This window comes from Calonectris borealis, chromosome 2, assembly GCF_964195595.1.
Source record: "Calonectris borealis chromosome 2, bCalBor7.hap1.2, whole genome shotgun sequence".
Classification (NCBI taxonomy): Eukaryota; Metazoa; Chordata; class Aves; order Procellariiformes; family Procellariidae; genus Calonectris; species Calonectris borealis.
This window is the reverse complement of record NC_134313.1, coordinates 10,050,561-10,076,714: the sequence shown is the minus strand read 5'-3', so window position 1 is coordinate 10,076,714 and position 26,154 is coordinate 10,050,561. Positions and strand designations below refer to the sequence as shown.

General features: G+C 41.3%; 1 protein-coding gene across 1 annotated transcript; it reads right to left on the bottom strand.

The window, feature by feature from the left end:
• Positions 1-25,927, bottom strand: OC90 (otoconin 90). The gene is made up of 17 exons (XM_075144526.1): positions 25,887-25,927; positions 24,156-24,181; positions 22,903-22,998; positions 19,149-19,214; positions 18,870-18,929; positions 18,433-18,607; positions 14,444-14,556; positions 12,601-12,729; positions 11,038-11,079; positions 10,123-10,179; positions 7,271-7,321; positions 6,893-6,949; positions 4,856-5,005; positions 4,392-4,490; positions 2,407-2,581; positions 1,203-1,309; positions 1-311 (listed from the first exon to the last, which is right to left on the bottom strand). The coding sequence occupies exons 1-17, from the start codon at positions 25,925-25,927 to the stop codon at positions 1-3; spliced, it is 1,755 nt and encodes a 584-aa protein (XP_075000627.1).
• Positions 25,928-26,154: the final 227 nt, after the last annotated feature.

The window sequence follows — 26,154 nt, the reverse complement described above, 5'->3', positions numbered from 1 at the left end:
TTATCTGCCTCCGTGTGGCGGAGTTCTGGAGTTTCCAACGGGATGGTGTGTCCCTCTCTTTGCTCTTCTTAATACGCTCCACAGTGGGCCTTCCTCCTCACTGCTCTCCTCGGAGCTGGAAATCCCGGTGCCTGTTTCTGTGCCGACTGAAGGCCTTTCGTACGGGTCACTTTGACATAAGACTTTCTCCTCCCGGCACTCTTGCCTGTGTGGAAACTTAAGGCTTTCATTGAAGAAGGCAGAAGCCATGCACTCGGCTGCTGTCTTATCGCAAGCACATAGTAGTTTCTCACACATGCTCCAACCAATACCTTAAAAAGAAGTTTCAGAATTAATATTTGAGAGCAGCTACAATTAGTCAATGTGTAATTTGCCATGGGTAGATAAGCTTTTGAAAATAAAATTTTCAAATCCGCCTTGAATTTTTGTCTCCAAATTCACCTTTAATCATCTAAACATAAGCCTGACACCAAGGTGCTGGGCAGCTGAACTGGCTCTAGTTGAATTTATGAATGTAAAGACACCACCAACTGACTTCTGTCTCCAATCATAAAATATCTGAATGTAATTTTCTCAGCCTGACCTGGTCACATCACACACAGTGGTGTAATAACCTTTATCTTAACTAGGAAAAAAAGTTTGGATTTATAGTAAGCATTGCTAATATTTTGTAAGCCAAATTCTTCTGTCTCCATACTCAGCTCTAGAAGCTCACAGGCATGGTGGCACTCATAGAATCATAGAATCATTAAGGTTGGAAAAGACCTCTAAGATCATCAAGTCCAACCGTCAACCCAACACTCCCATGCCCACTAAACCATGTCCCTAAGCGCCTCATCTACACATCTTTTAAATACTTCCAGGGATGGGGACTCAACCACTTCCCTGGGCAGCCTGTTCCAAGGCCTGACCGCTCTTTCAGTAAAGAAATTTCTCCTAATGTCCAATCTAAACCTCCCTTGGCGCAACTTGAGGCCATTTCCTCTCGTCCCATCGCTTGTTACTTGGGAGAAGAGACCAACCCCCACCTCACTACAACCTCCTTTCAGGTAGTTGTAGAGCGCGATGAGGTCTCCCCTCAGCCTCCTCTTCTCCAGGCTAAACAACCCCAGTTCTCTCAGCCGCTCCTCATAAGACTCAGTCTGTAATGCTCTGATACACTGTCATCAGAACACGAGGAATTTCCTCTAACCCAAACTTACATTGTGGCTTATGATCAAAACATGCAACTTCAGATCTTGAACTTCTTTCTGCATGACATCCAAGTTTCTTAACTTGTTCCATACAACAGTGATGAGAGAAGCAGCACCTAAAATATACAGTAGATGTAAATGAAAAATACTTACTCTTCCTGCATCACAGAGTACTCGCAATTATTTTATCTCTTTGTTTTCAATGCCCATTAAAACTGAGAAATTTTAATTTTCATGGAAAAATCTTTTCCATAAAGAAGAAGAAAAACACCCCAAACTGTTCCTACTCTCCTCGTATACCTGTTCCTGTTTTCACTACCTCCTTCCTAATTTCTTTGGTATCACATGTTTAAGAGTGCTGTAGTTTTTCAAGGATTTTTGTTTTAATATTAAGACATATAATTACAATTGTAACTGTGACCTAATCCTCTGTGGGAAGTGTCTTCAAGTGTTCCAGTATTGTTGGCTGAAGATCTGGAAACTACATCATGATAGCCAGAGCCTTGACTAGCCCTCATCTAGTCTACTTGATCATGCGTAGGCAGCCTTATTTGTGTGCAAGTGTAGGAAAGCTCCGCGTGCTCCATACTAAGTGCTATACTTAGACCTGATGTGGCCCCAACTCTTATGAACTTCCACAGGGAGAGAGTTTTAGTTGTAAATACAACGCTCCTAAGGAGATTTCTTTACTTCGGTTGAATTCTCTGCATTACTCCAGAATTCCTCCCCTTTGTCAGCCGTGCTGTGACGGCGCACAGTCGGCCTCGGCAGGTCTCTTGGCTGCAGCTCAGGCAGTACTTCACTCGAGCTGTACTCTCTTCTGGAGGACGGTGCGGCACAGATGTGTGTTAACTCTTCTCTTCATAAATCACTTTCCAAACCACCTCTTAGCCAAGTTTCACGGCAACCCTTATCCTCATCTCTTTTGATATACTCTTCCTTCTGCTCTACTTACCTCCCATCGTTCTCCTTTCTTATTTTGAGTTAGTAAGTCCTCTCCAAAACATTGCTGCAATAATAGAATGTGTCTTAGTGACATTTGAGTATTTTGTGGTTTATGTATTTAAGTGGATTTTTTTTTTTTTTTCCAAAATGTGGCCTGGCTACCGATACGTAGCTATATAAGGCCCAACAAAAGGCACACTAACCTTTGTTGGTCCATAGGCACCCCAATAACACCCACGGTTAATGGCAGATTATAGAAAGCCCGCACCTGTCCAGTGCGTCAGTAGGATAACCTCTTCCTTCCTGGCCACAGTAGCAACCGTAAGACTCAAAGTCCTCTGGGCATCTCTCAGTTAAACAGAACAGCATTTCTCCCAGCTGGGGCAGCTCCCTCTTCACTCTTCCATTTCCTCTCTCTTGCAGAAAGGTTAATCGCTCACATGCTGTAAAGCAAAAAATGTGGTTTGACACATCATGTTTCCACAGATTGGGGGCTCTCTTCTGATGATAGAAGTATTTTCAGAGCTATCAGAAACTTTTAAAGACAACATTTTACTATTTCTAAATCATTGCTCCAGTCCATGAACTATGGCTCTTACAATACTACTGAACAAGACAGCAGAAGTGAGGAGGGAAATATTTAAGGGGAAAAGATATCCCTATCAATATGTAAATTACAAGTCAAATTGGATTGCAATAAGAGTACTTTGCAATCCTTTGTAATCCTTCATAGTTAAATTTTTCTTCTAGAATATTCAAACCTAGCTGAGTATTCAATAGCTTCTGTCTTGGCTAATTCAGAAAATAGAGTCCTAACCTCTTGTGCTTGCGCAGTGGTAGCTGGGCAACGACTATGCTGGGCTGGAGGAAACAATAACTTTTTTTTTTCATTTGAAATACCTTCCACCTAGCATTAAAGGTCTACTAGGACTAAGATGTACATGATTCCTTCATGGTATGCTTACAAAAATAGTCCCGATAAAGCTTGGCTACCGTCACAGAGCAATCAGTACTAGTGTTGCTTTCCTAAAGGAAAGATTCTGGATTTTCACTTTAAAGAGAATTGTTTTCTGATATTACAAACTAGGGAAGACCACCTTGGATTATCACATTCATGCTTTTTAAATGCAATTCGATTAGAGCTATGATGCCTCTATCCCAAATGCAGGAGCGATGTCATAATAGTTACTGTCCTGCCGAGGTCTTGCCATCTCCATGTCCCCACCCTAATGCCTCTGTTTCTTCACCCACTCAGGAAGAGCTGATACTGTGGGAATTATCCCTAAGATTTGAGAGCAGAGTGTGTTCCGTGTCAGGAAAAACGATGTCAAGGGGGCCTCTTTTGGGACTTTGCCAGGGACAAGACTTGAAGGGGCTGATGATTGGACTGGGGGAGAGAGAGGGCGGGCTTCTCTTCCCTGTGCACCCTCCTTGCTCCTGTGAGAAATCCCATCTTGCCTTCTGCAGCTCTAGACTGACCCTCCCTGCTTCTTCCAGGGACAACCCTGGATTATTTCCCCCAATAGAAAATTCTGCCCACGCGCCTGCTTGGGTCTTTGCTCACTGATGTTAATTCACCAAGAACGAACCCCAGGTTCATGCACTGACGGGCACTCTCTAAAAGATGATATTTTACGATCAGATTTTCCAATTTGACAGAAGGCTGGGTCGATTCTTCATGTCTGCTCTGTTCCAGCTCTGGGAACGCTTCTCTCCGTTGGGAAGCCTAACAAGATGGATGGGACAGTCCATGAGTGTGGATTTACAGCAGTGACAGGTCTGAAATGTCTTGGCATCTCTGTGAACTCTGGGCAGGAGTTGGAACAGAATCAGGAATGGTGAGAAAAAGGCCGACTCTGGCAAGTCTTTGGCAAGAGGTCAGAGGGAGGAGCAGGGGAAGTTCCTTTTATTGCTTCTGCTGCTTGTAAAATAAAGTAACTCAAAAACGTAATTAAATTCCTGCCTAAAAACAAACATTGACTGAGCTCATTTTAGATCTTGTACTGTATGAAAAATGTACTTATAACCTAATCATAAATAGTTTTTGTAAGTGTTAATGATAGCACATTGGTGGAAGAGGTTAAACTGTCGGGAGCTTTTGCAGATGACTGCATCTCCTGTTCTTATAAATACCAATACATGTGTGCCTGTCTAACTGGTTTAGCATAACTATAATCTTTATATTTAATATACACCTACATTTTAATATAGAGGTATTTCATTAGATATAACCAGAAAAAAACCTTCATTTACCTTTTCCTGCAGGTTCATTGGGTCCCCTGTCAGACAGTACCAGTTCCAGAGCTATTCCAGAGAAAGCTGTGCTCTGGCCACCCCTTGCAGGGCTTGTCGCTGGAGATGACATATGCATAGATTAGACTTGCAAAGGTAGAATAAACTCTTTTTTCAGTAATGTGTCCAAAAGTGCATATTCTGAACCATAATCAATTGGCAGTCTTCTAACATTTGTTTAACTCATAGTTGGAAGACTGTCCATTAATGGTTAGTTAAGCTTTCCTGGTCAGCGTTTGACAGTGAACTGCCCTTTCCAGTGCAGTCAGTGCTGTGCACCCGGTATTCTATGTAATCTATCCAGATTTAGGGAGAAAATAGTGTTATTCTACATATCTATGAGAAATGCTGAATCCGCAGATAGCTGTGGACAGGAATAGGGGAGCGCTGTAAGTTAGAATAGGTGTAATTCAGTTTTTACTTGCCTTTTTCCTTTGTCCTTGCAGATATGCCTGCAGGAATCTTCTCGGTGGGGATAATTTTGACTTGCATTGGGTTGATATCTCCTGGGAAGGAGGCTGGGGAGGTGGTTATTTCTTCCGCTGGGACCACAGCTTCCATAAATCCATCCTCTTCTGAATAAGCAGAAAGAGGAAAGCAGAAGAAGACATGGAGCAATAAACAGCAAGATTTTCATTTCAGATAGCGGGTCAGAGTAATATCCTCAGGCAGAACTTGTGTGAACTGATGGTCGTAGAGAAAAAAAATTCAAAATGAAGATTGGAAAAGCAAAGACTATCCACACTGGTCATTTCTTCACATTTCTTGCCTTTCAGAAAACAAGATGCTGGTTAAATAGGACCAGTATAACTACTGATCTTTTTTTTTAAAATTTTATATGTTGCATACTGAGGTAAAGAGCTGTGCCAGTTGCTGAAAATCGTATGGGTTAGTCAGCCATACCGAGAGGTGAAGTGCAGGTGAGATGTCATTTTCTGAATAAATAGCTAAAAAAAAAGAGTTTCCATTCACATGAGGGTACCAAAACTGATAGCAACATCAGGGAAGGTAGAAAATGATTTGACTGATGCGGAGCTGGGCAACTGAAGGATTTACTTCATTGTAACCACAAGCAAATATTAAGGGGAAAATAAGTTGAGGATGAATAGAAACATAATTTTAAGGAGATTCTTTACCTTAAAAATTAAATTAGTATTTATTTTTAGATTACCTGAAGCTTTATTCTTGAGCAGGAATATTTTGTTTAATTTGGGGATTACTTAACTTTTTTTTCTTTCTTTTTTAATCTTTTTTATATAAGCTAACTTGTAAATGAAAACACTGTTATCAAATGGAAATCAAATGGTTTCATTTTTTCTAAACGTCAATATGAAGAATGTGGCATTTCACAAACAAAATACTTTGAAAATACTAGTGAACATGTGTTTCCACATTTTTAAAGCCTTTCCTTTTAAATTCCTGGCTGAACTTATTAATTGGATTAAACTCAAGTTCATTAAATTTGTCCTTCTGAGGTTCTGGTTTTAGTATGTGTTCAAAATAACCTGTCATAGGATAAAAGAATAAATAAAAAAAATAAAAGTGGCACTAAGAACACAGAGCAGGCTGTGAAAGGTTACAGGAAGGGATCAATAGCAGCTCGCTAGTTTTCACAGCTCAGCAAGGTGCACATTTTATGCCACTTTGTTTGACAGTGATGTATTGAAATGAAAGCGATTCCTGCTAGATGTAGAAAATAAAACTGAAGTTTGGGAAATTATGCACTTAGCTAAGAACAGATATTACAAATAATCTTCCGGGAGCCATGCAGACCTGCAACACAAGACACAGATTTTCTGATACATTCAAGTTAACAGAGGAGAACATTTGACCAATGCTTGGTACAGCAATGCCATATTTCTGTGTTGGGGTGGGAGACATGGCTACTGTCCAGACAGTGCAATCAGCATTAAAAAATAACTGTTTTCTACTGTCCATATTCGGTGTTCCTTGACATTTTTCTGGTGCATTTCAGTCTGCCTGAATGATCCTTTCTCCAAAAAAGAGGTCACTGAAAACTTCCAAGTCTACCAAGGTGCTCCACTTCTAGCTGTAGCTACTGGTGTGGCTGTGCTCAAAGCAATAACAACTGCAAAAGCTGAAGTAGGTTTTAGACTGGGAAAGAATTCCATGAAATTCTGTATAATAAAGGAGGAGGCAAAATCAAAATGAACCCTTCTGACAGCAGATGCTATGAACGTAATTTAAAAGACCAACCATTATATCGGAAAACCTTGTATGAAGAGGTTTTCACAAATACTTGCACGAGGAGTGCAAATGAGTGGCTGGAAGCAACAGACAGTGAATACTTCTCAGTCTGGTTTTATTCTTCATGTATTGCTATCTGACCCTGATCTAAATTTGATTCTCCGGCAGCCCTGTTGTCACCATGCATGGATTTTTAAATGTGATGCTTTTAGATGAAGTATTCCAAAGGAAAAGGAAAGCTGAGAGTCACCGACCTTTGGTGGAGGGGACGGCGGGAGCAGGAGCTGTACCTCTGTGGTCCCTTGTGGTAACTGTACAAAAAGCAGAGGCATCGTGGTAGTGACCCACCTGCTCTATTTCTGCAATGCATTTCTGGAGTGGCTTTTACTGAAAACATCATAAAGCTTAACCAGACATCACTATTAGCCTTGTTTTATAAAGAGGGTAACTAGGAGAAACGAAGTGGTTTGCTCAGGGATGTGCAAGTCAGCAGAAGAGCTAGGGGTATAATCCAGAAATCCCAAGCTGCAGGTTTTTGCCTGAGACACCATAGAGCTTCATAAACCAAAATCTGTTTTCACCTGGAGTCAGGAGTGACTGATTCATCAACAAAAGTATAATCAGACTCTTACCTCCAGCTTTGGAAATCCCCAGGACAATCTCACTGGGCTCAAAAGAAATCACTGTTGAAGACAGAAAATGTAAATTCAGAAACCAAGTTGCCAGCACAGACCCTTAGGAGATGTCAAATTGCTGAGAAGAGCTTTTTCAGCAAAGCAGGAAGACCCAGGCACTTCATGTACAGAGATTTGCCCATTTTTCTCTGCGGTGTGTTGGTTACTGTAGACAAAAGTGATACTGATAAAATAATCTCATTGCTGCGTTCAAATAATGTGCTTTACACTAACAAAGCAGCAGCTTAAGTATGACTGAAGTGGCAAATTCAATATTAAATCCGTTTGACAGACAAATACACTAAAGAGAATTAGGTCTCAAATCTCAGTGCTGTGCACAGAAGGATGCCACATTCCTCGTGGACCCCTCATGTTTACCTGCATTGAAAGTCAAGTGCGGACGGACAGCTACAAGCCCAAATACTTCCCTAACCTCTAATTTATTTATTTACCTGATGAACTTTTTTCATTTATCATCAGCTACATTTTGATAAATTACAAACATATAAATTATATATAAAAAAAAAACTCTGCATCTTTTTGTGTGTTGTTAGGATGTGAGGAAGAATGTCTTTGCCTTTGAACAAGTTTCTGAGCAGAACTTCACTTGGGCTGAACGCAGTTCCCACAGTTGTCAATGGTGAAGTTCCTATGGGCTTAAATGGGGAGACGGTAGTTAAATGGTGACTGGTTCTCCAAATATTTCCTTCAAAGTCTGACTGGATATCTTATCTGTGATACACTTTCAGCTTTCTAAAACTCCTAATATAGGTTTTTATCATCCCTTGGCAATATTTTGAGCTTTAGGATGAATTATGCCTCTTCAGAGAGCACAAGCAATCGTTTCTTTCGGGAAGTAAAAGATTTCTACAGATGTGCAAATAGAGGTGCACTCACTTCTTCAGGAGTTCTCAGTTTTCTACTACCAAGTCTCCAAGAAGCAGCTGGAAAAACATGAACCAGGATTGGAGCTGTTGTTAGGCGAGAACAAGAAATATCTGGTAAAAAACCCACCTTGATGATACAGGAGAGGTGTGAAGGAACAGCCAGCATTACACTCGGCATAAAGCTTTTTCAGATAGGTGCCTCTATGCATGTGGCACTTTTTTAAAAATAAAAAAAAAACTGTTAAAGTCTGAAGCATTGTTTCTTAAGAGAAAAAAAAAAGAAGAAGAAAAAAAAAGAATTCCATATAGTTTTGCATTGTTCCAGATTCACACTTAGGGCAATGACTTGCTTTGAGAAACACAGAGGAGCACACCACAGATTGAAACCAGGTTCTTAAATTCTCAAAAAGTGCAACTTTCCCCCTCTCCCCACTCCCACAAAATAACTCCTGAGTTTCTCCGAGTTGAGCAGTGGCTTGGTCGCACCCATCCAGTGCACATTGCTTGTGTGCTTGGTGGATACGGGGTCTCTGCACATGACAGTATGGCTTTGCTTGTGATGGAGCCACATTACAAGAGTGCATCAGCTAAATCAGGCAGTGGATGGTCTAAGACCATCAGTACAAGAAGGACATTGAGGTGCTGGAGCGTGTCCAGAGAAGGGCAACGAAGCTGGTGAAGGGCCTGGAGCACAAGCCTTATGAGGAGCGGCTGAGGGAACTGGGGCTGTTTAGCCTGGAGAAGAGGAGGCTGAGGGGAGACCTCATCGCGCTCTACAACTACCTGAAGGGAGGTTGTAGCGAGGTGGGTGTTGGTCTCTTCTCCCAAGTAACAAGCGATAGGACGAGAGGAAATGGCCTCAAGTTGCGCCAAGGGAGGTTTAGATTGGACATTAGGAGAAATTTCTTTACTGAAAGAGTGGTCAGGCCTTGGAACAGGCTGCCCAGGGAAGTGGTTGAGTCACCATCCCTGGAAGTATTTAAAAGACATGTAGATGAGGCGCTTAGGGACATGGACATGGTGTAGTGGGCATGGCGGTGTTGGGTTGACGGTTGGACTCGATGATCTTAGAGGTCTTTTCCAACCTTAATGATTCTATGATTCTATGATTCTAAGACTGTCTCCTTCTGTATTTCACTACTATCTGACTTGGTCCTCACTCAGTAGGTGTGCCCTTTCAGAGCCACCCAAGGCTTTGGATGACTTCTTTCCACAGCTCTTGTGTTGTAGTACACACCATAAAGGTAGGAAGAGAATAGTTTTCTCATCCCACAGCAATGAGATTTTGCAAGCATCCATTCCTGAATAAGATAGCTTTTGATTGTAGCAGAAAAAAATGAAGTTTGTCAGAAGAACCACTTGGTGTCGTGGTTTAGGAACTCACCCAAGAGGCACCAGAGTGAGAGGGACTTCAACCTGCATCTCTACATTGAAAGTAAATAAACCACCAAACGGCTGGCTCATTTGCAACAAACCATGCTTAACTTTTCCTCATGCCACTGCTTGATCTTGTGTAATTAAATGTCTCTTTAAAGACAACAAATATGCAAACAAATAAAGATAACAAATGTGGGTCCAGTGGTTGGCACCCACACAGCACGTCTCTGCCAAACAGCTCACCTGCTGCGACCTGTGTTCCCAGGGAAAAAAAGGTCTGTTTGGATGAAAACAGGTTTTGTCGTAGAGAGCCTGTTCTCAGCCCTTGGGAAACTTACTGTAAACACTGGTTAAGCATATCACATGCACAAATCGAAAAATTGCACCTTCTCATTCCGTCTTGTGTTCAATCACCAAAACATTACATCTGCTTTCATATCAGTCCTTTTAGAAGGACAGAAAGAAAGCAAACAACTTATTCTTGTATTTTATTCTTTCAGCTTTTGGGAGCTGAAAACAGTGCTTCTTGCACTGTAAGTTGCAAACCTTCTTCCATGGATGCAGTTGCAGCCCGTGTTTTGTCAGTCCCACGATGAAGGAACTCTGCAAAAATAGAAGCGTTCTTACTCCAGAGAGTCATGGCTTAGGATGCTCATTAGACAGGATCTTGGCATAACATGACTAGGGTCATCAGAATGGAACTTATTTCTAAATATTAAATATTATTCTAAATATAATAACCTTTTTATATATATATAACTTTTTATAGGGTTATTATATGATCTAAATATATCAAATACAAACCCATTATTGATAATTACGGTAACAGTATTAAAATCCTGCCTTCACTGCTGATACTAAATTCTACTCAGCAACATACAGTGTAATAAAAAAAAAATCCCTCAATTTCTATCATAAAGAGTTTCAACCTAAACAAGAGAAATTGGCTAGCAATCAGCATTCATTAAATTCCCATTTCAGCAGGTACTTACATACGTGACCTATAGTGAAGGTATGAAAATAAAAATTAAACATTTAAACAGAAAACTTAAATGTTTAAATCCAGGCACTTGGATAGGAACCTTGTTGAAGCAGGGCCTTAAATGTGCATGCAAATAGAAAAGGATCCATCTGAAAATATTTTTAAGTTGCTTTTAGTGTGTTTCTTCTTATATTATTTCTAAATGAGATTCAGGGTTCTCTTCTGAATTCCTTCTCAGAAAAAGGAGTCATTTGGCTGAAATTTTCCTGTGCACCTGTGTAAAAGCTTGTCACAAAAATGGTGCTTTAGTTTATTAAGCTTTTTTCTTTTCCTTTCATATTTTGGCATCTTGCTAGAACTTGTCTTTGCTTCTCAGAAAGGAATTCATAGCTTCCAAAATACTCATGTTATTTTTCTGAGTATAAATTTATCTTGATTTAATATACTCCAGTCAAAGAATTACAGAGATAAGGACATACCCTCTGTGTGAAGTGTTGTCATATCTCTCTTGCTGGTTGTTTCTGAAAAGGAGAAAGCTCTCTCATAGACTAAAATGTGAGAAGGGGGTTTGTCACTGTTTAACCTGAACAGTAAAACAAATCAGGAGTTCATTGAATTTATTCCTATTAAAGCAAAGATTTCGGCAAATATATCCCCATTTCATTCACATTTTTCTCTGTAATAAAGAATCTACCAAAATCCTTTTCCTAGAAATTTGTCAGATAGGATTATTTTTTTTTTCAAAGCCTGAACTGGACAGAACAACTACAGAGAAAGATAATAACAGGAGTGAACACTAAAGAAAAATGTTGCATTCAAAGGATATTTTTTTTCCATTAAGAAATATAATCAGGAGCCTAAAATTAGTGGAGGCATTCAGTGAGCTAGAGTTGAATCTATCTTTATCAGCACTGGTAAAACCAGCATGATTTTCCTGTTAGCACCTAACAATTTCCCCTTCATTTGTAATGTGTTGGAACTGCCATACTTTATATGAGAGGCATCTGATCCCAGTGAAGGATTACTGGCTTACACGAAACAATTTTCTGGCTTTGATGCAAACTTTCCTGTGGCATTTTCTTCTCCCTCAACCTATTCACGAGGGGATGCACGCATCCAGAGCATGATATAGATGTGTATATCTGTCCTTAGCACTGGGGTGTGTGAATATGAGCCAAAGGATTAGAAAAACTAGTATTGCTTTTTCACGTCTCTCTCAGCTCGGGAGCTCAAAGGTCCTCCCCCTGCCGTGCTCTGATTGCAATCCATATGAATTAAGTTTTTAATGCAGCCCTGTTCCCACAGGACAGGTATTCAGGCTTACAAGGCTGTAATTACAGCTACAGAGCACAGATCAGTGTATGACAATGGAGATAAATGTCCCCTTCATCTTTAGAGAGGATTTTTCCTTCCAAGATGGAAACCAAGTAACAGAGCAGAGTGGGTCTGTTTTTTCTCTTTCTAGCTAGTTTTTGCATGATTTAAGGGGAGATTTGAGCTAGCAATATTTTCAGTTTGGCATTCCTGCTAGTGACCTCAGTGGGTCACTAATCACCCCAAGTATCACCCATTCATTCAAGTTGGCAAGAGCCTCACAGGGTTGGCAGGAGTCTCCTGAAAAAAAAATTCCTCGTATCTAACTGGAATTTCCCTGTTGCGGTTGTGTCTCTTGCCTCTTGTCCTGACCCTGTGCACCTCCAGGAAGAGTTTGTCTCCATCTTGTCTACCCCGCTAGGTACTGAGGACAACAAAAAGATCTCCCCTGAGCCTCCTCCTCTTTCATCAGGTGCTCCAGCCCCCTCACCAGCTCAGTAACCTCTCCTGGACTTGCTCCAGGATGGCAATTAGTCCACCTTCTTCTTCTCTCTTGGTATTCACTTGAGTAGCAGTAAATGGAAAGGACACATGAAAGGGAGAATAGGACAGACTGCCAGATTTAGTGCAGGAAAGCACCCAGCTACTCCTTCATTCTCGTTGGGTCAAATTTGATGCCAGAGGAAAAACTGGCAGGAGAAGGCAGTTGATCAGATCCTTATTATTACCTGTAACCAGAGATGGACAGAAGGAGACATCCAGCCCATTCAGGGAAGAGTTAACATGTGCATTCACAAAGCATTCAATGGCATCTTTGTCGCAATTGCAGAGGAACTGTGCACAGGGATCCCCAGACTCTAGAAATAAAATAAAAATCCATACAAGATGTTATTGAAATATCTTTTCCACCTCCTGCTTTTTCCTCCCTGTAAGGTTTGTGTCTATATTCACTCGTGCAAACCTATTCATACTGTGCTTCTTCACGTTAAACACAGTCAAGTTTCATAGTCCATCACAGTGTGTTTTCAAAACGCCATCCAACGTAGCCTGATAGGGACTATTCTTTTATTTTTCCTTCCTTTTTTTTTAGTTTGAAAAAATATTTTCTGATTATTAAGTATCAAAAGAGCTAAAAAAGCACTATTTATGTTTAAATGCACTTGGACCTTTATAGATTGGCCTAAACAGCAAAAATGGTTTTAATTTGAAACAAGAAAAGGAAATTGGATCAGATTGTTGCTTAAACAAGCTGTAAGGGTATTGGTTTGAGGATTCTACTCCTCTTTGCTGGTATCCTCAAATCATGTTCTAGCATATAGTCTTTTCTGAGAGTCAATACTTGTTGAAAAATTATATTAAAATTGATTAGGCATTAAAGAGCTCCACTCCACACTTGCCAGGACTGTATTAGTATTGCAGAGTAGCTCCTATTATAACGGCATGGTATCTGCCCTCGTTGGTGATACTGGTTGACAGCCAGCTGAACATGAGCCGGCAGTGTGCCCAGGTGGCCAAGAAGGCCAACGGCATCCTGGCCTGTATCAGAAATAGTGTGGCCAGCAGGAGCAGGGAGGTGATCGTGCCCCTGTACTCGGCACTGGTGAGGCCGCACCTCGAATCCTGTGTTCAGTTTTGGGCCCCTCACTACAAGAAGGACATGGAGGTGCTGGAGCGTGTCCAGAGAAGGGCAACGAAGCTGGTGAAGGGTCTGGAGCACAAGTCTTATGAGGAGCGGCTGAGGGAACTGGGGTTGTTTAGTCTGGAGAGGAGGAGGCTGAGGGGAGACCTCATCGCGCTCTACAACTACCTGAAAGGAGGTTGTAGCGAGGTGGGTGTTGGTCTCTTCTCCCAAGTAACAAGTGATAGGACGAGAGGAAATGGCCTCAAGTTGCACCAAGGGAGGTTTAGACTGGACATTAGGAGAAATTTGTTTACTGAAAGAGTGGTCAGGCCTTGGAACAGGCTGCCCAGGGAAGTGGTTGAGTCCCCATCCCTGGAGGTATTTAAAAGACGTGTGGATGAGGCGCTTAGGGACATGGTTTAGTGGGCATGGTGGTGTTGGGTTGACGGTTGGACTCGATGATCTTAGAGGTCTTTTCCAACCTTAATGATTCTATGATTCTATGATTCTATACTGTTGTATCTGAGGAGTGTATATGACTCTGTGAACAAAGAATTTGATCCCTCAAAGCGTATAAAAATCAGGCCTTGAAGCTTCCCTTCCCCTTGAACAAGGGAAGTGTTTTTCTTTCCCCAGAATCCGCTGCATTTCTGTTGAGTGGAGATATCTCAAGCAATGCTTAGTGGTCCTGCAAAGTCAGGGAAACCCCAGCAAGAGGCTGCCTATTAGAGGAGCCCTGGCAAGTTTCTCATTATTTGACTTCAATTTTCCTGCCTAGTTGGGCTTTGATGCCTCTGTGTATTCCTATTTCCATTCAACCCTGAGCAGAAAGCCCTTAAAAATCCACACGTGGAGGTAATTTATATATGACTTTTGGTAGATAGACCAGAACGAACTTCTCGGTCATGGTGAGGCTCCAGTATTATGTTCTTGTGATAGGTTAATCTTACCACAGGTCAGATTTTCAGTAGAACAGCTGACGTCTGTAGAAATCTTTGATGGATCCCACGTGCACTCCATCTCCATTGCTTCCTCATAGCATTTGCGGTGCTGGAAACAGCAGCTTAAAAAATGAAATAACACAAAGTTCACACAAATTAGTTTCAGTTCAAGATGAGATTGCAATGCTTTTTTGTCACTCTTACACAAGAATGCAAAAGATGCCAAAAGAGAAAAAAGAGGTCCTCAGAGGACCTAGACAGAGGAAAGGCTGAGTACTGCTTTTCCCTGAGTCAGTCTAGTGGGGTAAGTACTGCTGGATGCAAAACTCAGTGGTAGGAGCAGGTCTGCGTGCTGTGGGAAACCACACTTACATTTCTCTCCTCCTGCGGAACCTGAGTTCTTACAGCTCAGCTCTAGAGGTCTTGGCTCCAGCCCTGCCACAACCTTTCTCACTGCAGATTTGGAGAACTACACAGAACCTGGCACTCAGGGAGTGTTAATGCCTCTGCAACGCCTTGTGATTCCCTGTGCCTCTTTGAGACCATACAAATACGTGCAGTGTTATCCTCTGTTTCTTGCACTTTCTCTTCTATGCCACAATCAGAATTAAAATTCACCATTTAGCCGTGGGAAGGGGCCACGAAATATTTTTCTCACACTGGAGTAAAGCAGCTTTCTCCTGTCACCGCAGAACAAAGGCAATTAGAAGCCTTGCGTTTTCCTACAGCCCTGCTATCATGCAAAACCCAAATGCGTGCATGGCCACTTTAGCTGTGAATAGCAATGAAAAGTCAACTAAAACAACAAGCTCTTCATCAATCCTCTCTTCTCTTCGGCTGTTTTTGAACAGGCAAGCCATCTACTTCTATATTATAGCAACATCTGTGTGCACTGACATCAGCTGTAAATGAAACCAGTAAAACACTCTGTCATCATTTACCCCATATAAGATTGTTACATAAATTAAGCAGGAGCTTGCTGTTAGATTTAGATTGAAATATCCTCATTTCAAAGAAATGGACTCAGAACATAGGTCTGTTATTGAATTGCCATTAGCCTTGACCATGCTGAAAGCAAAGACAACATTAACACTCAAAACCAGAATCTGCTGCCAGGAAGGGTTAACTTGTGATCATGATATAAGGAGTTGACTTTAATTAAGCTCATGTGGGATTTTTGTTAAAGACACAGTGAATGTGCTATTACACATCACCCGCAGCCCTGCCCATGCACTGAACTCAGCAGTGGATCGAAGTATTCCTGCACTGATCAGAGCAGGGAGCAAACACCTGCCCCTTGCAGGCTCCCTTCTAGGCTACGCATTCACTTTCTCACTTCCTATATTTAGGAAGCATTTAACATTTAATCACTTACTATATTAATAAATAATTATTACAATATTTAATATGTCCTCACAACCAAGGAACTAGTCCAAGTCCTAACCGCGATCAGACTTTTGACTTGGTGAAAGACATCAGTGATGAGGTTTGCTCAGGTTGCCAGCAGCGGATCGGAGCTGATGAATAGCGTTATCCCAGCTGATGAAGTTTCAAAGCCCAGTTTCTTCCACTGCAGTGTCTCTGCTGCCTGTTAGTGGTTTTGCTCCCTGCTGTAACCTGGTCTAGGAGACTGCAGGAACGTATTGAACAAACGTGAGGGCAACTAGCATGCAGCAGAGAGGCCCTGATGGTTCCTCCACACCATAAATGCTACTATGCCTTGTTTCAGAGGTGAGGCTGAAGCTGTAAGCTCCATCAGGAACAGAGTTTTAAACATATAGCTGATGAAAGGTCTCAAGACCCACTCCTGTCTCTGCCTGAGGTCTAGTGAGGTGTCAGCACCTGAAAGCTCCTCTAACTGCATAATTAGTCTAATAGAAACTCCCTGCAGTTCTTGTTTGTTTAGAGCATCACAATTACATCAACACTTAATGCAACAGTTAATCAGAAAATTTACTTGCCTTCCCTTTGCAAGCAGGGGATTGTAAGACATGGATTGTCCTCTGGGCAGGCTTCTCTTTCCCCAGGCACTGTGGAGGTAGAGTAGGCTCCTAATTCAGATATGACAATTAGCTACTCTGGGAAATGGGAAAAGGTTGGGCTTATGGGCACAAACATTTTCCAGTGCCTTAAAAACCTACAGTGAGATGTTCAACCCTTTTTTATGGAATAGAATTGGCAGTGACAAAATCCGAGGTTAGCAAAACTAGTTTCTAAGGAATAGTTAGTGAAAAAATTGCAACACTGTGGGAACTGTGTCTGAGAAAGACACGTAGCAGCCAACTGTTTGGAGGCTTTCTTGACCCAAGGGCATATCCATGACAGTGGCAAAACAATAATCAATCTCCATTTACTGCAAACTGCAGTGGGGTTGCCCTGCTGCTAAGGAAACCTCACCCCAGGACTGCCAACCAATTTGTAAACACAAAGTGACTCTGTGGACATTTCTCAGGACAAAACTGCTGATAGATCATTCTGCTGTTTCTGTATTTATGCTGCTCTGCATTAAAATGAAGCTGAGTGAAGCAAAAGCCCAGGTGCTCAGCTCTTCGGGTATCAATCCATTGAACTGACTTGAGCTCTCGTTTCAGCATGTCACCACGATTGTTCAGAAAACTTTTCACAAGAACTCCCATGGCTTTTTTCCAGTAGCAGGGTTAGATCTTCATTTTCCCAACCATCCCATTTCCACCTAGCTATAGGCATTAACCCTTTCTGAGCCATTGCTGTCTTCATGTAGAGAATTAATACATTACATTACATTACATTGTTGGAAAAAGCTTTTTTCTATTTACACATGGATGGATCTTGGTTCTCTTTGAATTTCTTTCCACACATCCTGTTGGCACAAGTGAACAACCATTTGATTGTCCTGGCCTGAGATTACGTTTCTTCTCACTAGCCCAGTCAGGATCTGGGGCAGTATCCCTCCAAAGCACAGAGTGGAGTTTGGGTGGTTTTGTTCCTGGTGCATGGTACTGGGAAGAGCCATCGAGCTCCATCGTGCTTCTCTGTGCCTGGATGCTCCAGTGTCTTACAACCTCTGCATGTACACAGGTATTCAGGGCAAGATCTGCTTAACCTCCTAACTGCCACTTGAAGTCATACTTAGCTGTAACCTGATTCTGTTGATGCTTAAAACCCCCTCAGATGCCCATATTTTCATTATAGTCCACTATGAGCTTACACTGCTGGTGTATTGCACAGCTCCCAATACCAACAGTTCGGTAAGACTGTAAACCCACTAACCTGCTCAGGTTAATGCTCTCCCACTCACCTCATTAACAGGCCCTCCAGTTTTTGGCACCGATTTAAATGTGAGACAGAATTCCCCAGTACAAAGAAATGAATGAGGTTTTGTTCACAAAGATCTGTTCAGAATTTAGAGACCTGTGGGTCAGATACGTCAAGGAGATGGGTATGATGTTTACTTATTCTATTGCATTCGTGGCCAGTCTTTGCCACCAGTTTAAACCAGCTGTGCCACCAGAGTTGCACTGGTGAAATTATATGCAGGTGTGGGGGACTCTGCTTTTATCTGTAGGATGGAAGTATTCCTCCACATCGAAGTGTGGGGAGATTAAGAGAGACTCCGAGCTATAAGAAAAAAGAAGCAAGTAGATCATCACATGCTGTAGATTATGATCACCTCAACTTCATCTGTTTCCATGCCATGCTGTAAGGCAACTGGTATGGGGTGTTGGCCCAGCAAAAAGATAGTGCTCACCAGCAGGTAGGAATAACACAGGACAGGGCTGATTAACCAGAGTTGAAGTTATCTTTTGCAGGTCATATCAGATATTTATGTTGCAAGTGAGTGATGACTAGATTAAACAGAGCAGGATGGTGTGGGACTGACTTATCCTCTGAATAAATCTTCTATTTTTTTACAACTGTCCTTAAATCATTTAGGCAAGTGTTATGCTTCAGGTCGTCAGAGGATGAGGGCACTGACAGCCAGTCAAGGCAGAAGAGGACATCTCATGGATAAGACTTACTCATCAGCTTCATCCACAGGGAGCCCTTCCATCTCAAACCGGCAAGCGCAACCATAGTCTTCAAAATCCCTGGGACAAAAACCAGTAACACATTTCATTTTGTTCACAAAGTTGAGCAGGGCAGGGAAGTTGGTGAAGATGGACTGTAACCAGGTGAAGTGAGAACCCAGGCAGTCTGGAAAGAGAACAGCCATAAAATGCATGGTAAATGGAGGTGAGCCAGGTGTAGGTCACACATGGGTGACGTTTGCATGAACACAGAGCCTAAACAAGGCAGTAACACAGGGTCATTGAGCAATGCTTGACACAGCAGTATTTAGTATTATAATAGTCTTTGGAGCAATCTACAGCCTCAAAAATCCCTGTTCCTTTTCAGGGAAAGCAAACTCCACGGGATTTCTATTCAGTGCTCAAGTACAACTGGAACACATACTCACCAAAAAATAATGCAACACTTTCCACATTTTGAAAGACTCCATTGAAGAATGTGGCATTGTCTGAATGAAAAAATAAAAAAAACACACTTGTTTTTTTAAAAAGTAAATGACAAGAACTGTCCCCAGACTGCCCCTGTCTTGCTTCTGTTGCTAAACCATTTTGAGAGAAGAGTTACTAGCTATTTGCTAACACCACACTTCCCTGCAATGCTTCTGGAGCACAAGTGATTCTCCACTGCCATGAAATATTGTACAAAGTAAAGCTTAAACCATTCTTACTCGAGATTCTTTCAGGTGTGTTAAGAAGCCTTGGCAGGAATGCTGGCGGTTCCAATTCTTGGCCACCTATCTCAGCAAAAAAATTGGAGAAGAAAGAGTTTTAAAAATAAAGAAAAACCAACAAACCGATAACATATACTTCATTATGGCACATACACTGCAGGCATTTTGAATGCCTTCCTACACTTGCAAGCTGATTTATCAAAGCCATGAAACCCTTGCTTAGCTCCACCCGCACCCAGGAAAGCCCAGAAGCATACTGGTAAGTCACATTGACCTCAGCTTAAAAATCAGTCCTCTGTTAAACTGAGGTATTACTGCGGATGTGCTAACCCTTGTATTCCTGTGCTCTTCTGAACAGTAGCACTTACTGGCATAAATCGGTAGAATTGTATAAAATTGTTTTAGTTGCCCAACTACTTTCATTTTCCCAAATTTTTCTACTCTGTAACCCTGTGCTCTTCACTTATTTGAAATCAAGAGGTTTGGTTTTTCTGAGTCCTTATCGTCTATTGCCTTATTGCCTCTCTTCTTATCACTATTTCTTTCTTAAGTTAATTAGCTCTTTTTCCTTTTGAAGATGCTGCGGTATATTTTCCACACTTTTTTTTTTTCTGTTTTCCATCTCCTGAACTAGGGTGAAATCTAATACTTGTTCTCTCCCTTTTTTTTCCTTGTTCTTATCTTCTGCACGATTTTAGGAAAGAATGTGTTTCTTTGGATTTATTTAAACTTGACTGATTTTTTAAAGATAATAAGTCAAGGGTATTTATTGGCTCAAGGATCTAAAAACTGAAGAAAAAAAGTAATGTTAAATTCATGGCATAGCTTATGTCTCAGAATAAGTGGCATTAGGAAAGCTGTCCATTTTCTCTATGAAAGATTATGGGAAAGAGCTGACAGTTATTTTGCTAATCTCTTCATTTTCCTGCAATAAATATAGGTGTAAGACAGTAAAGTGGAGTAGTGGGGTTTTTTAGATATAAGGCTTAACTCTGTGTTTAGCAAAGGATTAGGAAAAAATAGGACTTTTCTTTTAGATCACGTATAAGGGCCTTCTCAGGATGTCTGCAGCTTTTGTGGAGTGAACAAGATGTTCATGGTAACAGCCATATGCCTCCAGCAACTAATTTCTCAAGTTTATTGGCAGAATATGGATATGGGGTTGAGGGAGGTAGGGAGAGGTTCTTCCTCTTATGTTATTCTTTTCCTGAATGTCTTGGTCACGGCAATTGCTGTTAGATGAACAGCAATCCATCAGAAGTGTCCTTCATTGCAGCAGGTCCGAGGGGAACGGACCGCTTTCCACAAACCAGAAAAGATTCCTGGTAAAGTCTGGCCTTTTCACAGAACTGGAACAAGTCTGTCGAAAGCTTGACGGCCATGAGGAATTCAAATTCAAGCAAAATAGTGGTGTGCCTTGCAAAATAAATAGCATTGAATGCTATATATTTGTACACATGCTTGCTAAAGAAAAACTGCCCCTTATTTTCTGGCTTAAAGCCTGTACTTCCTCTGCAATGACAAACATCCTTCCCCCAAGCCATGTTCTATCAAATGCATCTAGAGCCAGGTTTTGACACACTGCATAACACCATGGCTCATACTCCGTGTCTGTTGATGAATAGCCATTGATCATTTAGCCCTTTCAGCAAAATTTTGGAAAACATGAAAAACCCATTGAGTTGAAGTGAGACAGAGGAGAGAATTGATAAAGCCATGTTACAGAACTACTGGAAGTTGTAATTGCTCCAGCATCCTTCACTTACACTTAGTTCTTCTCAGCAAACTTAATTTGCACATACCCAATTAACACATAAATGTTTGAAGCTCCCCTGGACAAAAATCTCTACCACAGAGTCAGCAGCTTGGTAAACCTTTGGCTCTTCTAATCCATTCATTACGACGAACGATATTTCTAATTGTCACTAAGTCAAGATCAGTGAACCGATGTTTGCTAAAAAGATTGCTTAATTTTGTTTAAATTGTGGGGGGAGGGACAAAGAGAAAATACTTTCTGGATGAATTATTCTCTTTTCTTCTTTTGTTATGATGTCTTTTAGGGCTATTGGTCCTACGTCGTTCCCTGTATAGCCAGTGAAAGGTTGCACTACATAAATCAATCCTTTAAACATCAGAAGACCCCAGGGAGGTCAACTTCTCTTGCCTTTCTTTAAAACCTGCTAAATGACTTGGCACGTGTCCTGAGACTTGTATGATACATCAGCTCTGGGGCTCTCCAGATGTATACCTTATCCACAGAATTTCCTTCAACATTCAGACACAGGTAAAAATTTCTGGACTGTGTCTGTGATGTTGCTACTCTTGACAATGCTTTTCTGAAGTGTTATGTGAAAAAAGCTCATCAAAAAAAAACAGTGCACCTCCAGTTGTTTTTTTGCAATTGTGGCTAATTAAAATGCCATCATACAGGGCATGGATGCAGTCATTATAATCCTTGGGGAGCAGAAATCTTGACCGGGAAAAGTCATGGTGCAGCAAACTCAACCTATTTGATTTATTCAAGGTAAATCACATTAGCTCCTCACAAAGATGCTAGTTCATGCACAGATATTTGCTTCAGTCTCAAAGCAGAGATCAGCAGAATAGATTCCACATAAATATAAATCAATAATCCTCTCCAAACCAAAAAATGGTAACATTTTAAATCTTTGTGCTCAGATTGTGCTTAGCGGGGGGAAAAGAATCTAAAAACTGTGGCACAGCCTTTTGAGGTTTGGGGGGAAATCCCTTTCAAACGTTATGTCAGAAAAATTTCTGACCGTCCAGATATTTCTGAGTGTACTAGATATTATCAATATACATTGTCCCCTTTACATCTGGGGACTAAATACCCCTTTATTTTTTATGAATAAATGGTGCAGGTATTTTGGCATTCTCTATCACTGCAGTGGGAAATGCTAATATTCTTACTGATTTCTATCCGTATAGTAGAGTCTTAAGGTTCAGCTTCATCAATATATTTTAGCCCATGTGTTTTGTCTTAGACCTGTTTCTTTACTGACTTCTAATGCATGCAACCCCTTAGAAGAGAGGCAACTGGTGAAGTTGAAGTAGGTCAGTGCAGAGTTTTGTCTATGCCAAGGTGCTGAGATTTCTTTTCCCTTTAGCAATAACCCCATGGAGCGACCAGAAATGGTGTTAGATGTCTAAGAGTCCTTCTCTTCACCTGCACACCACTACTGTTAATAACACTCTTACACAGCAGGGACTGCAGAAATTTGAAATGTTTGCCCATCCCTGTCACTGGGAAGCTCATTCATCCAGGACAATAAAACCTGAAGAGTTATATGAAGAAAAAAACCTATTCATAGTAAAATTTGAAAAAGGAGCTTTAGCTGAACATGAGTTATATTTCAGGATGCACTGAATGGTTTGGAGAATTTAGACAATACACATGTATTTAGTGAGTAGAATCTCTCTATATGTAAGTTGTAACTTTTTTGGAGTGTAAAGGATTTAAATAATGACCAAATACTAGCCGAAGAGAAGTTGCAATTTTTTGGTTATATTTTTAAGCCCACTAAGTGTTTCTTGCTTCACTACAAGTCCTGAGAAAAATACTTTTTGTAAGTACTTCATAGATAAACTTATTTAAGTGTATTTGGGTGTTGAACAACTAGGTTTGAGGGGACAGAAGGCGTGCTTCTAAAGGATTGTTTCCAAATGCACATACTTAAAATAGTATTTAGGCATAAATGTCAAATAATCATAAAAATACATTGCCACTTACCACTATACAACACCATTGACATAGACATCAGCAGAATTGCAATCATTTTTTGTTTAATCCAAAGACAAGAAAAAGTCACACAGCAGACTGGTGTGCCTGGTGAGTTAAGTAAGATATTAGGCAGAATGTTATCTCTTGAATCTGGGAGTGGAAAGACATCAGCTTAGAAAATCATTCTTCTGTAGCCTGGCCATATTTCTCCTAGATGCAATTCAGTTTTTACCCTTATCATAGTAAATTCACATATTATAGCAATGATGAGCCTTATGTATCCTTCAAATTTTCCCAATGTCCTCTATAAACCTGACTAACAATATTTATTTTGGTATTGCTTTAGGTGAGTCAACGGGCTCTGTCAAAGTGCATAGAGAGGGAAAGTCCATTTAGCAATTAAATGGTGCACTTGAAGTTTCTTTTGTTTTGCAAACAGTTTTCATATCTTACTTGATCTAACAGGATGTTTAAACAATTCTTCACATTATGTTTAAATGCAGATATTGTGAAACACTGTGTAAATGAAGAGACATTCTGCGATTACCTCTATTGGACCCAATTAACCTGCAATCCATTATATTAGTTTGCTTCACATCACAAAAATCTCTCCCACTGTGTAGTCAAACATTTACTCCAATCTGTTTTGAGACTGATCTAATGTATCTTATATTTTCCTAACGATAAACACTATGTTATTTGAAGATCTTCAACTTCTGGGTGTGCTTGTCCTTACAGAAATGTGTGTAAAAAATTCTTCTGAAGCTAAAAGCCTTGCACTAGTATTCATTAAATGACAGATAATAGATTGGTTTTGAACTACAGTCACAGTTTACCCTAAATTTAGAATGATTTTCTAAGTCAGTCAGGCATGGTGTTTTTTACAGCCAAATAAATGAACATTTATTTATCAGTTTTCAAATATGTATCTACTGTTGATTATCTGCTCCCCTAAGGTCAAATATTGCACTCATTTCTATTAAAAAATCTTGTAATATTTCATCAGGAAGTGAGGTTATTAATCTAACAGCTGAAACTATTTATAGTCTACTACCCCAAATCTCTTATTTACACTTTATTCTACAACTCCACAGTGCCCAATAGCTTATTCTACATTGTTTTCTTCCTGATTCCTGTATTATAGAGTACATCTAGAAAGGCTTACCTTGAGGGATATATTCAAAAGCAGTTGGGTGGAGGACAAATGGATTTCAACAAAGTCAGCACTAAGTTATTTATACCCACTTGGATATATACCTCACCCATGTGATCACTTCCTTTATCAAACCTACTTCAACATTTATTAATTAATTCTTCCATGAGATTCCTTAGAGTCATTATGCCCACAGTGTATCTTAGTAATATAGCTCCAGCCATGTAAAGGATCTATACTAAGAAGTCTGTTCTGCAGTGCATTCACCGTGTAGTAACTTTCCCTAATACTCTTGGCTGTAATTAAATAACAATCATCTCATTGTTATTAATCACTCACAAAATCTCTGGGGCATGTGAATATGGCTTTAATAGCTTAGCAAGAGGTAGCGTTCAGTGATGAAAGATGAGTGAAAATTTATACAGCTTTAAACACTGGCATTCCTCAGGGTTGAGACGTCTGCTCTCATCTATCCACGGTGGATCTCATCCAAAGCTGAGTGAAATCCAGGGGAAGGTTGAGTCAATGAGCTTTGGGAAGACTTCTCGTCATTGGGAAGGTGTGCTTTCTGCCAGGGTCAGACACAGCTATCCCTCAAAGATGCCATCAACAAAGGCAAACTGTCCATTGAGTTTTAGCATGGAGAAGTGAGAAGTCTGACAAATTGGGAATTGTAAAAATACTGACGTGAACAAAAGGCTTGGCTCCTCCAAGGCCCTGTGAAATACATTGTCTTCAGAAAGGCCTTTGACACTGTCTCCCATAAGATCCTCACAGAGAAGCTGTTGATATATGGGCTGGATGAGCCCAGTGAGGTGGGTTGAAAACTGGCTCAATGGCGGGGCCCAGAGTGTGGCGGTCAGCGGTGCAAAGTCTGGTTGGAGGTCAGTGAGCAGTGATGTACGCCAACAGTCAATACTGGGTCCAGTCTTGCTTAACATCTTCATTAATGATCTGGATGCTGGGGCAGAGTGTACCCTCAACAAATTTGCAGATGACACTGAACTGGGAGGAGTGGCTGATATGCCAGAGGGTCATGCTGCCATCCAGAGGGACCTTGACAGGCTGGAGAAATGGGCCAACAGGAACTTCATGAAGTTCAACAGGAAGTGCAAGGTCCTGCACCCAGGGAGGTACAACCCCATGCACCAATATACGCTGGGGGCCACCCAGCTGGAAAGCAGCTTGGCAGAAAAGGACCTGGAGTCCTGGTGGACACCAAGTTGAACTTGAATAAGCAGTGTGCCCTTGGAGCAAAGAAGGCTAAGGGTATCCTCGGCTGCATTAGGTAAAGTATTGCCAGCAGATCAAGGGAGTGGATCCTTCCCCTCTCAGCACTCGTGAGGCCACACCTGGAGTACTATGTCCAGTTTTGGGCTCCTCAGTATGAGATAGACATGGACAAACTTGAGACAGTCCAAAGAAGGTCCACAAAGATGGTTAAGGGACCAGAGCACCTCCCATATGAGGAGGGGCTGAGAGAGCTGGGACTCTTCAACCTAGAGAAGGCTCAGGGGGATCTCATCAATGCCTATAAATACCTGAAGGGAGGGTGCAAAAAGGATGGAGCCAGGCTCTTTTCAGTGGTGTCCACTGACATGACAAGAAGCAGTGGGCACAAACTGAAACACAGGAGGTTCCCTCTGAACATCAGGGAACATTTTTTTACTGTGAGGGTGACCGAGCACTGGCACAGTGGGAGGTTGTGGAGTCTCCCTCCCGCTCTCCTCCTTTGGAGATATTCCAAAGCCATCTGGACATGGTCCTGGGCAACTGGCTCTAGGTGGCCCTGCTTGGTCAGGGGGGGTGGACCAGATGACCTCCTGACGTCCCTTCCAACCTCAACCACTCTGTGATTCTATATCGATGCAGTACTGACATGTTGCCAGGAAAAGGGCAGGGTCCAGTCATATCATTTCTGGGACCAGCCCTATCAAGGAACTTCACCGAAGAATGAAACATGGCAGAAATTGTGCCTTAATGATATGAAAATTAATTTTCATGTGAGTTTTGGTGCTTCCAGTTGGAGTCCCCAGGGATTGCCCAAAGTGCATTTTTGCTGCCTTGACGAATGTTTTCAGGCTGACAAATCAGAGTGGGCTTGACTG

Coding starts and splice junctions, on each gene's coding strand:
- OC90 (XM_075144526.1), bottom strand. CDS start 25,927: ATGTCAGTACTGCATCGATATAGAATCACAGAGTGGTTGAG. Junction 10,180..11,037: donor GACAACACTTCACACAGAGG/GTATGTCCTTAT, acceptor CTATTTTTGCAG/AGTTCCTTCATCGTGGGACT. Junction 4,491..4,855: donor TGCAAGGACAAAGGAAAAAG/GCAAGTAAAAAC, acceptor TGTCATCTCCAG/CGACAAGCCCTGCAAGGGGT.